The 17,050-nt window shown below is 38.1% G+C and overlaps 1 protein-coding gene across 1 annotated transcript in view; it reads left to right on the forward strand.

The window, feature by feature from the left end:
- HECA (hdc homolog, cell cycle regulator) overlaps nt 1–16,702 on the forward strand; it is a 36,807-nt gene extending 20,105 nt beyond the window's left edge. The window contains exons 2-4 of the mRNA XM_067542336.1: nt 3,275–4,315; nt 7,930–8,084; nt 12,163–16,702. Of these exons, the coding sequence (XP_067398437.1) occupies nt 3,275–4,315; nt 7,930–8,084; nt 12,163–12,327 (1,361 nt within the window). The 3' untranslated portion in view covers nt 12,328–16,702. The remainder of the gene's footprint in view (nt 1–3,274; nt 4,316–7,929; nt 8,085–12,162) is intronic.
- Nucleotides 16,703–17,050: the final 348 nt, after the last annotated feature.

Here is a 17,050-nt window from a genome sequence, read left to right on the forward strand (position 1 = left end):
AATGTAACTCAAGCATTGGTGTGAGAACAACTTACTAAATATCTCCCTTCCTCCCTGTTCTTTGTGCATTGGAATGTCCTTTCTCAAGTGCTCTGTTTTTCTTTCAAATCTCTCCTCAAGACTCACTTCTGCTATGGTGGTTATAAGCAATCAGTCAATTTATGTTGGCTAGTTAGAGGGGCAGATGAGGATAATTTTTAAAAAACTGTTTCCACCTATTTGAATGTTTATGATTTAAATGTCAAAGACATTGATGTTAGGAATTTAACACTCCTTCCTCCTTCATCCTAAATTGTGAGATTTAACAATATATACCTGCTGAGACATCCAGTACATTCTTCAGAAAAACTAAGGAAGACTACATTTCACAGTTCTGATATTTCAAAGACAGGGTGAGGTGGGGAAATAAAACCAAACCACTTTCAAAGCGCTTGAAAACCATCATGAAGCAACCAAAAAAAAAAGGGGGGGGGGGGGACTCAATTTAAGAAAAAATAATTCTCCTCCCTTTTCCTCCCCCCCTCCCCAAATCCCTCCCATTCCTTTGCAATTGTAGATGTCCACTAGATGTACAAAACAAAATTACAAACACCAAGAAAAATGGACTATGGATGTTCTTTGTGCAAAATATGGACTATTGTATTTTTTTATTTCTAGCACTTATTTTATTAATCCCACTTTTTGTTTGCAGGCTGCTAAGGCACCAGTCCTGTTATGAATAGCTTATTTTTGTGTATGTTTTGCATTCAGCAACCTGGACTGTATTATGTTTTGTTAGGGTGGAACAAAAAAGTGTTTTATCATCATTAAAGCTGATAAGAACAGTTTAAAAAAGTTAATACCAAGGAACAGATTTAAAGCTTGTGCTCTGTTCTAAAAGGTTTTCTAATACAAAATAACATTAAAACAATCATTAAATTATAGGTAATGTGTTTTATTTGTGTATGCAAATATTAAAAAACATTTTAACTTTTTAGGGTGTATTGGACTTTTGGATTCTTTCCCTCCAAAATGGAATAAAAGACTGCGGACAAAGCAGATGAATGCTGGAGAATGTGTAAATGAGAAATTTTCACAGCAATACCTTTTAAAAAATACTTTTTCAACATTAGGTTTATTATGATGTGCTTATATTTAATTAGCTCCTTTGAGATAAATTGCGTATTCTTGCCTAATATGCTATAATCCAAAGCTACACCTTTTTCAAATCTTAAATATCATACAAGTATTACTGCTTTCTAGAGCCAAATAAAAAAGTCTTCACAAGCATTACTTGATGCGGCACAATGTCTATTGAATTGAAGGGGGCATCAGATGAGTAGCTGGGTTGGAAAACTCAGTTTTTTTGGGTCAGGGGAGATAAGTTACCATTTATTTGTCATCTTAGCCAAAGTCAGTACACTCAGCAATATACATCAGCATCTTGAAGAGACGTTGGAATAGCCATTGTAACCAACAAAAAATATTCACTGAAGACTAGAAATATAAAACCCAACAAAACCCCACCATGTTTTCTGTTAGCTTTTCAATGCTCTAGATAACTAGTAGGAAAGCAGACCTGGTATTAGTGGGTTGAGCTTCCTAAACGGTGCCAGAGGAATACCATAGCTGTGTCTCCTGACACTATCCATCTAGCCTGTTTAATTGTCGTCTTTTCCTCTCTGCATTGGCATAGAGTGACTTCACCAGACACAGCTGCACCATTGCAGCGTATCAGTACAGCTGCACCACTGTAATGCTGTATGTGTAGACATTACCTACCTGTTTGGCAGCCTTCCAGCTTCAGATGGACTTTAAAATGTTTTTGGTGTTAGAATTTCAAAAGCAACTAGCTAAATAAACAAAAACTTTCTTGGCCTGCCTTATTATATTTCTACATTTGAGTTGCCAGAGTTTATTCTCGTTTTTATATATTTTGCATTAAGATATGGCTTCCAATTTTTAAAGGATGCCTTTTTCCCCTCTAATGACCTCTTTGCTGTTCAGCCATGGTGTCATATTTTTGTTTTGTTTTTAGTTTGGGATATACATTTAGTTTGAGCCTCTATTATGGTGTTTTTAAATAGTTTACTTGCATCTTGCAGATATTTCACTCTTCTGGCTAATCCTTTTGATTTTACATTCAACTAGCTTCCTCATATTTGTGTAGTTCCTCTTTTTGAAGGTAAATGCTGCTGTGCTGGGTTTCTATGACATTTCTCTCCCTTCTCCTCTTAAGTTACAAGGCCAGAAACCAGCCACATGATTTCTCCATATATTACAACAGACATTTAGATTGGGAAAAGAAATACCTAAACCATAAAAACGCAGTACACATGTACAAAAGCAGATATTTTCACATGACAGGGAAATTCAAATGGACTGGTCATGCTCCAGAGCATAGCAAAGGCTGCTACTTGAGCTGATTCAAGATTCACACAAAGGTAAATCATGCCTTGACTCAGCGGTTTCCAGAAGCCTTCAGTATGGCTGAACTGATGCAGCGGGTGAGGGGAAGGAGGCAGGCATTGTGCAGGAAGCCCATCAGGAGTGGTGGCTCTGCCAGAGCTCTCTGCATGCTAGCATGGCCAAAGAGAGCTAAGGTGAATATGCAGATCTGCCATCCAAACCCTGTCAAGGAGGGAACTGTATCCGCCATGGAGCCTACTCTAGACTTGAGGACTGTCCTAGAGTGTCCTAGATACGGACTTCTTCCATGGACTGTCCTAGAGACAGACTTCTTCCTTTTGGCTCCCACCGAGCAACCTGCATAGACCCCGCATATGCTCACTGTGTATCGGCTTTAGGGCTGACCCACAGTGCAACACTTATTAGAAACAACAAAAGAAAAATTAAACTATTAATACATAATTAAGGGATTAATTATAATTAATTAAAACGATTTTAAACTAATTACAACTAATTTAAAATACAATAACTAATTAAAAATAACTTGAGTTCTTGCGAAGACTTAACGTGTGTCACTTTACATGTCTGAACAGTGCCACTTAGTGGGACTAGTCACAGACATGAAGTTACAGAGACTTAAATGCTTGTGTAGGATCATAGCGTAATGTGGCAATTTTTTTCTAATCCTGTTTATGTTGCAAAAGTCTTTCAGTTTGTAAAATGGTGACAGTAGATAAATCAATAATTGTGGTGGATTGCTTAAACACCTGAGCAGGCAAACCTAGAAAGAGAGCTTGCCGTGCAAGGTAGTGCAAACCTAAAGTATTTATTTCAAATAAATTGCATTTAGGATAAGTGTCTAATATCTCTGTTTTATGTTCCACAGAAGCACCTTGTGCTACTCCACTGATTTGCAGCTTCGGAAGGCCCGTCGACTTAGAAAAAGATGACTATCAGAAGGTTGTATGCAACAATGAACATTGTCCCTACAGCACCTGGATGCACCTCCAGTGTTTTTATGAGTGGGAAAGCAGCATTCTTGTTCAGTTTAACTGCATTGGCAGAGCAAGGAGTTGGAACGAAAAGCAGTGTCGCCAAAACATGTGGACAAAAAAGGGATATGATCTTGCTTTTCGCTTTTGCTCCTGCCGCTGTGGACAGGGTCACTTAAAGAAAGACACAGACTGGTACCAAGTGAAACGAATGCAGGATGAGAAGAAGAAAAAGTCGGTGTCAGAGAGGAGTATGGGAAGGCCCATGGCAGAGTCTGTGGAAGATGCTAAAAAGTGCAGGCCTGTCAACAAGCCACAAAAAGTTTTAAATCATGATATCCAGCGAAGGCATTCGATGGACAGGCAGAACTCTCAAGAGAAAGGCATAGTCAGTGGGAGCTATGCAGTACGTTCTCCCTGTGGCTCTCCTGGCCAGTCCCCTCCTACAGGCTATTCTATTCTTGCCCCTGCACATTTTAGTGGCCCTCGTTCTTCACGATACTTAGGAGAATTTTTAAAGAATGCCATTCACTTAGAACCTCATAAAAAGAACATGGCTGGTGGTGGCATGTTTAGGAATGCCCATTTTGAGTATGGGGCATCTGGTTTGCAAATGCATAGGTCTGGACATTTTGATGCACCTGTGCAATTTTTGCGGCGGCTTGACCTATCTGAGCTACTTACTCATATACCCAGGCATAAATTGAATACGTTCCATGTGCGGATGGAAGACGACGCCCAAGTGGGTCAAGGGGAGGACCTACGGAAATTTATTCTTGCAGCACTTAGTGCCAGCCACAGGAATGTTGTAAACTGTGCACTGTGCCACAGGGCACTACCAGTATTTGAACAGTTTCCGCTAGTGGATGGAACCCTGTTCCTTAGCCCATCGAGACACGATGAAATTGAATATGATGTTCCCTGTCACCTTCAAGGTACAGGTTGTCTGTCAGTCATGTTGGGTCCCTTTAAAACAATTGAACTGCTTTTTGTGCTTTCATTTTAGATTTGCATCCCCTTGCAGCAAGTGCTTTTGTAAAGTCTAAATTCATTTCCAGGTTATCTTTGGGTCAAATCTGAAGTAATAAAGTTTGGAATAAGTATGCTCATTAAAAAGGGATGTGTTATGTAGGCTGGAAGGCCTAAGCATTGACTTGCCTTCCTATTAGTTCTACAACTAAGGGACTTCCCTTCGGTGTTCCAGGTATGGCTTGAAACAATTTTCCAGCCACTCTGTGTTGCAGTACACGTGCACTGCCTTGTTTGCAGTGCGTCTTACAGTAAATCATGCATTGTCTCACAATTACATTTCCTGTTGCAGCCTGGATTAGGGGCTAGAAATTAGACATGTACCATAGGAGCCGGTCATGCCACTTTGTGGCTGGATAGTTTACTGCAGGCCGGTTTGGTTTTAAAAAAACAAGTCCCAATAACCTTAAGTTATTTATTTTGTGATGAGAAAGAGGGCGATGAGCTAAAGTAGTATACAGGACTAAGAAGGCTATTCCTTGCTACCTGTAACAGACACACACAGACGCTCACAGACACGGAATTGACCAAAGAAGGTGGGCAACAATCAATGCGAGAACAGAAGTATTAGTACTTTGGTTGACACAGCAGGGATTATTTTGAGAAAATAATTTTTTATATAATTTTGAGAAAATTATTTAATAGAAAAAGCAAGAAAGTGGGATTAAGACAACCTCAAAAAGCAGGTATTTTAAAGATTTTTAAGATGCATTTTTCGTGTTCATAAAATTTATGTCCAATACATGGTCATAATACCCATTACATAAGCTTACTTTATTTAACAAACAATGGTATAAATTTTATTACATTGTACTAAATCACTAAGCCCTGTCCATGCTAACAGTATTGTTTCCGTGATACCTCATGTACTTCAAAGGGGGGAAAAGTGATAGACAAAAAGCAAATGATCTATGACTAATATGTAGCATAAACAAAGTATAGTGATACTGGGCAACAGTGTTTATTGCTTTTTTGAAGGAGATGTGCATAATGTGCTCATAGTTTTGCCAGTATTAATCAGTACTTTTGCAGCAATTAAAATGTCGTGTCAATTAACACTGGCCAAAAATAATCTGAAACTCTTCTGAACATGACTATTACTTGTGTATTTCATTAATTGCTTCCTAACTCTTAGTAGATTTATGTACACCTGTGGAAATAATAGCTAAAAGCAGATTACTTAAATTGTTGAAGTTTACTTTCCTTTGTCTTCAGTAGAATGATTTGTTACAAGATTACATTTAATCGTTTTAGTGCACATTTTGACACCCACAGTTAAACTGAGAGTCTCAGTTCCAGGACACAGTTTTTCTCCTGGGTTAAACGAATTATTTCTTCATATCAGTGAGTGATTTAGCCATCAAGCCATTTAACTAGGAATCTCAAAATTAATGGTGGAGAAGATGAAGTATTTCTGGTGTGCAGAAGCAATGAATACTTTAAAGTACATTTAAAGCTGCCTTCTATTTAAAAAAGTTATTAATCTTGTTACACAGTAAAAGATTTCTAATGCATGGAATTATGTCAAAGATTTCACTTCCAGATATTCATTTAAACCAACAGATCTTGATGTATTTGTATTCTAGGACCATTGTGAGGAAGGGTCTGAGTAATAACACTACCACCATAAACTACTTTTTGAAGATCGTAGAATTTAGCTGTAAAAACTCATACATTTTCTCATACTGGGAACACTTTTTTTTTTTACTAGTTTGGAATAATCTCATTTTTATGAGCTCATAGTTACAGGAATGCAAAAATAACTGGAAGCTTTATCTGTTTTTATTAAATGGCTCTACTCTCTACTCCATTTCTCTAAAACTTTTGCTTAAATAAATCAAACAAACAAAACAAACACCCCTAGCAACTTTGTTTAAAATCTCTAATGTAGACTAATTGTGCTTGTTGGCTTCCAGATATTTCGGCTGTTTTGAGATTTTTTTCCAAAGCAGCTGGTAGATTCATGAATTCATTACTTTGATTAAGGAATTGCACATTCAATACTTTGATGCATAAGAGCACAGCCTGCATCTGTGAAGCACAAAATCGCAACACGCATTTCTTTTGCAGATGATATTTGTAGGTGAATATGAGATCATAACTTTCTTGCATACCAGTAATACAAAATACATGGTGATTTTTTTTTAAAATCATCTTATATAAGTGCATAGTTTAACAGCCACTCGTCAGTTCAGTAACATGGAATGAGCCCAGATCAAAATGCTGGATCCCCAAAACTGGTCTGGAGCTTTTTATATTCTCATCTGAATTTTGGGGAAATCTCCCTTGATAAGTCTGTTCATATTTTTATGACACAAATATTCAGTATTGAAGTCTGAACTATTTGACTGCTATAGAAGTCAGTGTAATTTACACAATTCTTGAAAATTCACCCCTGCATAGTATACAATTTAAAATATGATCGGGAGAGATGGTTATCTTAACACTTCAAACTGGAATTTAGAGTGTCTTAAATTCCTCCTAATTCCAGGGTGGGCAAACTATGGCCCGTGGGCCGCATATGTCCCGCCGGAGCTTTTCATCAGACCCTCCAGCTCAACCGGTGATCCTGGGAAAGGTTGTGGAACAAGTTGTGCGGCATGATGGCGGCCATTCCCCCTCCCAACCCTGCTCTTTCCCCCTGCCCCTCTTCCACCACGTGGGCCAGTGGTGCCCTAGCCAGAGTGTGGCCGCCTCCTCCCCCAGCAATGCCCCTTCCCCCTCTGCCTTTCTCCCACCATGTGGGCCCAGTGGTGCCCTAACTGGAGCTGCTCCTGGCCCCAAGCAGCACCATGCGGCGGCCGCTCTCCTGCGCACAGCCATATCCCTTCCCCCTACCCCTCTGTATGGCCCACCATACAATTTCTATACACAGATGTGGCCCTCAGGCTAAAACGTTTGCCCACCTCTGATCTAGTATGTTGAAATTTATATAGATACCTGAAAAAGTAATGTGCATTAAAACATAATTTACTCATGTCTTAAATACACATGCCTTAAAGTGAACTGCCAAGCAAAACCCAAAAGAGTTGCAGTTTTGCCCTTTTTTGCTTTTTTATGGTTTCTCCCATTAGGAATGACAGGTCCTTATTTCCTTCTCTTTGCTGGAAGATCTTGGTAAGATATTTGGCAGACTTGAATAGAATTGTCAAACCAGGCTTGCAATAGAGCTCTTTCTTCTTGAAGTAGGAACTGAGAGTGGATGAATTATTGGAGTTGGAGGGTCAGCTTGGGGTGACACCACTTTCCAGGTCCTCCATAGTATTTTGCCAAGGTCCTTCAGCAAAGAGAAAATTGAGGATCTGACATCCCTGTTTGTTTAAAAAAAAAAAGTGGGATTTTTTTGCTGCTTTAGAAAACACTTTGGGCCAGTCTATATCAAATTCCATAAAGTATCACTTTGTCATTCTCCTTTAAAAAAATTGTTTGTATAATGGTAAATGGCACGTTACAGGAAATGTCTGCTTTAACCTTTTTGATAATGTCTCCTTTTCGTAAGAAATGTTTTTCCTGTCCACAGGAAGACTTATGCACCTCTATGCTGTTTGTGTTGACTGCTTAGAAGGGGTTCACAAAATTATCTGCATTAAGTGCAAATCCCGATGGGATGGAAGCTGGCATCAACTGGGAACGATGTATACCTATGATATTCTTGCAGCCTCTCCCTGTTGTCAGGTTAGTATTATGCATAATAAGGTGAAGTTCCAACTGAAAGTAAAGAAAGCAAAAATCTTGGTGTGTGTTTTTCACTCCTTCCTCCATGCCTGCCCCCCATAAATCTCCTAGTTTAAGAACACAAACCAGCATTATACAGGAGGCCAGACTAGATGAACTAATGGTCTCCTTCTTGTCTTAAAATTTATGAAGTTATTAAGCACCAGGGTCTGCAAGAACAGGATGTTAAAAAAATTGGACACAAACTAATGTAAATCATTGGTGCAGAGGGTAGAACTAAGATATGTTTAAAATAATTTAAAATGCATTAATCTTTGATGGTTAGATTGGATAATCACTACAAAGTGTCTCATGCGCATCAAGCTTTTGAATCACAGTTCATTTTGGAATTATAGCAATGTAGTAGCAAAACTGCAGGGATTGTTAAAATTGCATTTTTATTCAAGACCTGGTCGGTTGTTTGAACTATGGTTTTGTTTTGTTTTTTGTGAAAAGGCAGAAGTAATGGAAATGCTTAGAGATTTTTCTCTTCTTAAAGAATTTTCCTTTTTCTTTAATCTTCAGAATGAGTATAGTGATGTTATCCTGCCAAATTTTGAAGAAACTTGGTTTTGACTTGACTGTGGTCCAGTTTGTAACTTATATGGGGAAAATCTCATGTAGGGGTCAAAATTCTCAGAGCCTTCCCGCATTGAGGTACAGGTGCTGCAGATTAATGTGTGTTTAAGTGATTTGATGGATTGAAGATGCTCAACACCTTGCAGTTGTGAGCCCCAAGAGACATTTCCAACTTATCACTTGCACAGTAGCTCATAAGAGAGTAATTGCTGGTGTAACACTCAAACACTCCAGTAGAGGTATAAGTGATACTTGGTTGAGTATCAAGGGCTAGGAGAATGGTTGGATTAGTCTGTTCTGCAAACAGAAAAAAACCAGATCGACTCAGTTCAATATTGCATTCAGATGCAAAGGGTTAGGGTCTGTCTACGCTGCCACCACAGCAGGCATCAGTGCAGTGGCATTGATTGAGCACTCTCCGGTCGACTCAATTAGCCCACCTCTCTGAAAGGTGGAAGGCAGCGTCGATGGGAGGGTGTCTTCCATCGACGAAGTGCTGTGAAGATGCCACAGTGCGCCAATGTAAGTACATCAACGGGAAAGACACAAGCTACGTTATGTAGCCGTCGACCGCTGCTACTAGTGTAGATCAGCCCTTAGTTAGTTAGAATGGATTCCTCAGAAATGGGGATACACCTTCATTGATTGTTTACTTAGTTACCTTTCTTTCCTGGGCAAAGTCTATATCAAGCTCTGCAATCTCTATGTACTATTACTACTAAGTACTGACAAGTTGCTTATCTCTGTAGAAGACACTAAAGGAAGACTGTCCCTCCCTGGAGACATTGCAATCAAAGAAACCATGTCAGAATGCAAATGTTCATTAGCTTTCTTTATTAATGTGCATAGTTTATTTTTAATTTTAAACTATTGTGAGTGATAAGATGCATGGAGTTGCTGCTGCTGGAGAAGATGAGTAAATATCAAGCTCTGCAGTTAATTGGCTTCCATTGCAGTAGCTACCATGAAGAGTATTACCTCACAGTTTTGTGCACTTCTTAAATTGTGAACCTCTCTTTAAATAGTAAGTTTTCTTTAAATGCAGCATTAAGGTTGACATTTTGATCTTGCAAAAGTCAAGCAATTTAAATGGTTTCTTACATTAATCTTAATTCTTGTTCTTTATGTATGTTACAAGTGTCTTATTTATGTGATCAGTGGGCAGTATAAAAGTACTTGGTAAGCAATTCAAAATAATAGAATACAAAATGATTAGTTTTCAGTCACCTAAATTATTAGATATGTGCCTTTTTGCCATTGCACTTACAGGTGTGTTGCATGATCATGTAGCAGTAGACCCTGTTGTAAAGAATGCATGCAAAGGAGCAAAGTTAAGATATATTATGTAAGCTGAAAAATAGTATTTGTATTGTATTCCAAGAAATCCCAGAGCATTTCACAAGTGTGGGACAAAGCGAAACTTTGGCTAAGGAGATTATTGCAAACACACATTCCATCAAAGAATGCCTTGGCATCTTTAGCTTCCAAGCAGATTAGACACTAGCTTTTAATGCCCTCTCAGCCTGACTTATACATAAGTGAATTGTTTTTTGCAAGTAAAAATTACTGAATATCTCATAGTGAAGATAATTTTTTGTTCTTTTGAGATGTGGTTTATGTTCAGAAGCCCCCATTAGGCTGTCATGTTAAGACTCTGGGCAGCTCAGGCTCTGCCTCCATACCTATCAGCCCTAGTTTCCTCCTACACTCCATCATGGACTCTATTCTCTGCTTCTCTCCCACTCTTGAGTCTGTCTTTTGCACATTGCTTGCTGTGCTTGCAACAGCCTGCTGCCTTGTTTTTGTCAAGTGGCCTGCATTTTTTCCACACCCAAATCTCTCCTTAAGACTCACTTATTTTACCCAGCCTTCAGTTGCTGATAAATTATAGCTCTGTCTGTTCTCATCCTTGCACTTACACTTTGGTTCTCATCTGTCCCGTTAATGTTGACTCCTCAAGGCAAGGTTCTGTCTAATTGGAATTTGTAAAATATTTTGTATTCTGTATTGTTGTACTATTGTAATATTTAGTGCCTACATAGCTTGAAGTATTGTTCCTGATGTAATACCATAGCATGATGCTGAAGTACCGTAACCTGTAAATCTTGTTAATCCATAAAGATTAAAATGCTGATATGCGGCTTGGCCAGATTATGTTGAAATATGTGAAGTCTAAACAGCATCACAATAATAGATTTTAACTGTGTAGATTAAGAATTGTATGGCATAGGCTTAAAATTCCTTTTCTTTTTACTTCAGTGTTTAAGTTATATGGCACATAACAGCAATAATGGTGTGAAGAATTTGAGTCTTATTTTAGGGATTAATAAATACAAAACCAACAAATGTACATGTAAATTTGGAAATTCAGCCTGAGTGACCAGTCAGAAGTGAACTCCTCTTACACTGATAGGAGTCAAAGGAAGTACTATATTTCATTTTCATGTGGGGAAAAAAACACAATTTTTACTAATGTCTCAGGTGTGACTTCAGAAGTTCATTAATGACATTCATACAGGTAAATATGTGCAAACATAGTGTACTTTTTGTAGATTTGCTAGAATGTTGATTTATAAAAATTCAGTTGGTAGAACTTGTTTATTCCTATACTTTAGCTTATATACCCTAATTATACCTACTGCATGAAGTGGGAAATCCACCACCATCTGTAGAACTTATTAGCATGGACAATGTTCAGTTGGGATGCCCTGCTAGATGGTCTTTGACCAAATTAATCATAATGCTATGTTATCTGAAATTTTTCTTGCTTCTGTCATTGCTGTGCTGTACTTACACTAAACATGCTGGCTCACTTATGAGTTAAAAAGGTAAACACATCATGCCTCCGATGAGAAGCTCAACAGCCCCTATCTGCACCCCTCCCTACTGACACACACACACAAACTGAGCTGCATACAGGGTAAAATTTTCTAAAACGCCTAAATAATTTAGGCACCTCAGTCACTTTTGAAAATGGAATTTAGGCGTGCTTGATAATTTTACCCTTAGACTAGTTCACCAAAAATCTGGAAAGTCATGTGATAATGCCAGCCTCATGAAAGAACTTGAAATAAATCTGGAAAAATCTTGCTTGGAAGGAGGAATTGAAGCAACGTTTGAAATCTTATCTAAGGAGCCAGGTTACCATCAACATGACAGATGGGTTACCTCTTTGATTATCATTTAGGGCCCAATATTGCAAGGGATTTCAGGGGGGAGTTGAGGCTTTTCAGTCCTTTGCAGGATTGGATCCCAAATCACCTGTAGGCCTTCCAGTTAAGGAAGTTGCCATTCCAGTTAAGCAGGGGCCATTGCCATCAAATCTCATCAGCTGTAGGTTTCCTGATTAAGTCCCTCTTTTGTAAAGAGGAATGGATTATGTGAGAGAGAGTCTTTTTCTGTGGCAAGTGTGGAAGCAAATTGAAATGTTTCAAAGTGTTTTCTGTCTACTTTTTGACAGGCTCGACTGAACTGTAAGCACTGTGGAAAGCCGGTAATAGATGTACGGATTGGGATGCAGTATTTCTCCGAATACAGCAACGTCCAGCAGTGCCCTCACTGTGGAAATCTAGACTACCACTTTGTGAAGCCATTCTCTTCTTTTAAAGTTCTGGAGGCTTATTGACGAAAGCTTTGCTTTAGTAATAGCTATTTTATGGGTATTACTACTTTATTAGACACCTTTTTATAGAATCCATTCTGTGACAAAATTAATTTCTTTTCTAACTGAAAGAGCAGCTTCTTTGTGTGTTTGTGTACATCTATGTTAATATGTATATATGTGTTACTAAGACCTGGTCCTCCTGACAAGATTTCAGCAACAGAGGGTGGAGGCAAGCCAACTAATGCCTCAAGTCCACCCCAAGAGTGGGGGAAATTTCAGCTTAAATGGTTTGGTTTTAATTTTTGTATTATCATAGAAGATCTTAAGGGGATGGAAAGGTTTTTAGGAAAGAGGAGGAGTCCAATTTGGAAGTCGTAGATCTTGTGGGCCCACCATCCTTAAAGCTTGGTGAGAGGGGAAATCTTCACGAAGGACCCAATCTTGTTACCACTGAATTCTTTAGGATCTTTACCATTGATTTCAATGGGAGCAGGATTAGACCTAAAAATCTCTTGAACTATACTAGCTGATCTGCTTTCAGATTCCCAGAATTGGATAAACGAAAATATTGTGACGAGTGAATGTAAATCTGTGCCAGAAAATGCAACTTTAAAAATCTTTTTTGGCATGGTGTCTTCCTGCAGTATATATTTGATATGAATTACTCTCACTGACGGATTGTATGGAGATAGTCCTGTTTCCCCCAGTGTTGTAATTTTAGCAGTCAGGTCAGTTGTTTATACCAAAACAAGCTTGAGATTTTAATACACTTTATTTAAAGTTATTTGCTTTGCAAATATTTTTAGAACTTTGTTGTGATGCACAGAAGGAACATACAGGAAGGCATGGTCCATTGCAAACCAGTTATGAAAGGGTGTGTGTGTATGTGCAGATGAGTGGTGGAGTTGGAACTTTACAGGCAGCATGCCTGACGCTGGTATGACTGACTTGTAAAGAGGATCTTGAAAAGTATGATCTGAGCTGAGTCAGATCTGTAAGCATTTTGAGGTATTTGTGCCATTTTAGTATGAGAATGTCTCATGACTTTATTTCAAACGAAGTTTAGTATATTTTCTGAAATAGCCACTGCACCTTAGTTTTTCAAAAATATGTCAATCCAGATATTGCTCATTTGATTCTGATGACTTGGAGACTCTGTATCTTTAAAAAAAGTTTAGTCTAATTCCTCTTTACGTTCCCACATGTAACAGATTATACCAGATAATGAATTGGTATCAGAGGGGTCATCTCTATAGACTTTGCCAATGTTCTCTTCCTTTGTTTCCCTATCTTCTGTGCAAGAATTTAAAAATAAAAAGATCATACGTCTATTATTTGACTCCTCAAGATCAATCTTTTTTTAATATACTGCATTCATCACTATAGTATCTGTTGTCATGTGACTGCCTATTGAGGTGGTTAATTATATTAAAAACCCTAACAATGTATGTGGTAAAAGACTGATTATACAACAAAATATGGGTTCCCCAAATTAGAATCTTTCATAATGTTTATTGAAGTATGAGTTTAAAATGGCTTTGATATTCTGCATATGTTATAAGAGAATGCAAAAAACATGCAACCAAGGTGGGCAGGAAACAAAACAAAAACTGGTGACCTATTGTATTGACTCTTTTCTACCTGTTTTAGAAAAATACGATTCACCTGGCACTTTAACTATGTGCCCAGGTTATTTAGTAACTGATTTTGTATTCACAAGGAAACTCAGTGCATGTTTTTCCTTTCATGAGGCTATGGCTTGGACAACAACACTACAAAGTTTTGTTGACATAACTATGTTGGCTAGGAGTATTGGGGAGGAGGGGAAATCACACACACACTCCCAGCTGACCTAGCTATGCTGGCAAAACAGCCAGGGTAGACACTATACCAACAGAAGAGATCTTCTGTCAGCATAGCTGATATCGTTCAGGGAGGTGGTGTAGCTGCGCTGGCAGGACATCCGTTTGTCCACATGTGCTGTATCTCCAATAGTCTTCTTTGCTGGCATAACTATGACTGGTAAAGGCTATGTATTGTAGACAAGACCACAGTCTTCACTGCAGAGTTAACTCCTCTCAAGTTAGCGTAGCTCAAGTGAGAGAGGCCACTCTCTGTAAAATAACAAGCTGCAGAAAGTTTGTGTTGTGTTGTTGTGCTAACTTGAGCTGTAGCCTGTGTTCCCTGACAAACAAGCCAACTTGGGTTTAAAAGCATTTGGGTTAAGGGTTTGTGACTAGTTATAGTCCATGTTAACTCTGCAGAGAAGACAAGCCATGCAGACCTTATATTGATACATAGGAGTCACCTGTGCACTCAATGACTAAATATTTAGTTATTTTCAGATGATCTAGCATGTGTACTGGAAAGCATTATCAAAATTTCTTTAACTGATTTGATTGTAAAGACACCCGTCTTAGCACTTCGGTGGTCTAAAATCATGCTGCAATGAGAAACTGCTTTAAACATAAGGGGAGGCATAGAGGGCGCGTGTATTGCTGTATCATTTAATATTTGGGCTTGATTCTTCTCTGTTTTGAGTCTTGTGTAGTCATTTACAGCTGTACAAAGTGTGTATCAAAGAAAATCAGAATGGTAGCTGTCTGTGTCTGCTTTTCGCTCACATTGCAAAGGTGCAAATGACTATGCAAGGAGTGGAGAATCAGGGCCTTGGTTTCTTTGGAGCTTTCCTGAATAGTCCAATTAATATGCCTTTCATTCAATGGCTTAATCTATGCTTCTAATGTTTATCTAATCGATTGGATACCTATTCATACATGGATGAATGACAATCTGTAGGACAAGTACAGGCAAAATAAGACATTGGCCATTTTTAAAAAAAGTATAAAATGTGTAACAAAGACAGGACAGTATCTGCAAAGCTGTGCCAAAAGAACTCCGCAAACAGTGTGATAGGATAAAGCAAGTTAAAAGTCATCTTAAAAGACAGTGTGCAGAGGACTGTAGATGCAACACTGTCCCAGAAAATAAAATAATTTAAGTCTCGAACAACTTCTTATTTTTATTTTGCCATTGACTGTGTACAATGCCACTCCTTGAAACAATACCTATTTTCTTATAAAAATACAGCTCTCAAGTGGATGTTAGCATCACGTGGGTAAAAAGTATCCATATTGGAAGCCAACTGAGCTATGAAAATATTCCTTTTACTCTCCCCTCCAAAACAAATTGTCCCTAATTTGTAGAGAATGCTTTTTGTGCTTCTTGATGATAGTGAGAACTGGATCTCAAGTTAAATTACCTAAAGTAGTATTTTGAGTAACATACTCACTAAGACCTCAGTTCTGCAATCTGTACAGGGCAAGCCTTTTGCCCATGCAGACTCCAGCTGGGTTCCACACATGTGCAAGGATCCAATTACAGGGTTGGAGCCCAACGGTGGCTTTTAAAATACACATTAAAAGTTAAACTGGAGACTTAAATTGATTTGTTGTGCATCTTGGTGAGGGGTGGAAAGTGTCATGAGCCTTAAATGTTTCAACTGGGTAACAGTTTGTCTAGTTTAAAAAGCTGGTTGCTTAGAGTGTCTGGCTCAGGTCCTCCCCTCATTCCCCCTCTCCCTCCATTGTGGTCTGCTTAAGGTGGTGCCTGTGAAACAGGCTTTCATAAGCCATGATACAATCCATTGAATTTTGGGAGTTCATTCTTCTCACTCAACATGCATGTCACTCCTATTTATTAATGGGAGTAACGTGCTTAGTTAGGACATGTGTTCTTTATATCTAGTCTGAAAATGAACTTTCCTAAGGAGATGCTTGCATTCAAATAGATTTACATTGCGTATATGCACATTAATTTTTCCATCTTCTAAAATCAGATTTCAGTACATGCAATTAACAAAAGAGATAATTTTACATACTGAAATGTATGATATCTTCCAACATGAACTGGGTGAAAGTTTTGTTTTATCTGGTGCTGTAAAGCCATTTAAAAAAAAATCCAGTACTTTATACCCTATTGAGATAAAAATATAGAATTAAAGGTTGTCTAGTAGTAACTAGTCTATAAATAAGTGAATTTCTAAAGTGGTTTAATTGGAGGAATAACTAAAATTCAGTAAATGTATTCCTACAAGAGGAAGGTATCTAATCCAGTTTCTTTAGTTTTATACTGCTCACTTTACTGTATCAGGTAACCATGAACAAATATGTTGTGAGGTCACCATTAAAAACAATTTAAAAAAATACTTGTCAGTAAAGGTTTCTTGTAGAGACATTTTTGGAATGCACTTTTACAGAGGGAAGAATATGTACATAGCAAATGAATGTTGATGACATTAAAATAATTGGTTATGATATTGTTTGCGTGTGGTGTTACAGGATTTTTTGTTGCCATTTCTCTGTATTAAAAAAAGAAATAAATTTCAGAAAACTAACTGTGGGTTTTTTTTTAATGGTTTAAATTACAGTTCATGGTGGTGTACATTTTAGTCCATTTAAGGAATAATTTATACAAGCTTTCTCAAAATCTATTATCCCTGGACAAACAAATAGCCATACTACTACCACTTTTCAGGAATTGAGTAGGGGCAGGGAAGGGAGAGCTGATTCTTCTATTTTTTTTTTTTTAAGCGTCTGAGGTATTCAAGGACATGGTGACATTAATTTTTTGAGACTACCAATCACGACATAGTGCCTAGAAAGGTAGGTCTATTAAGTGGGAAAGAGAAAAGAGGATACATCTCATTAGAAAGTGGGAATCCTATTCCTCTGTCATCTCTCTG

This window comes from Emydura macquarii, unplaced genomic scaffold (genome assembly GCF_026122565.2).
Source record: "Emydura macquarii macquarii isolate MOO-44397 ecotype Brisbane River unplaced genomic scaffold, CSIRO-AGI_Emac_v2 contig_705, whole genome shotgun sequence".
Lineage (NCBI taxonomy): Eukaryota > Metazoa > Chordata > Testudines > Chelidae > Emydura > Emydura macquarii.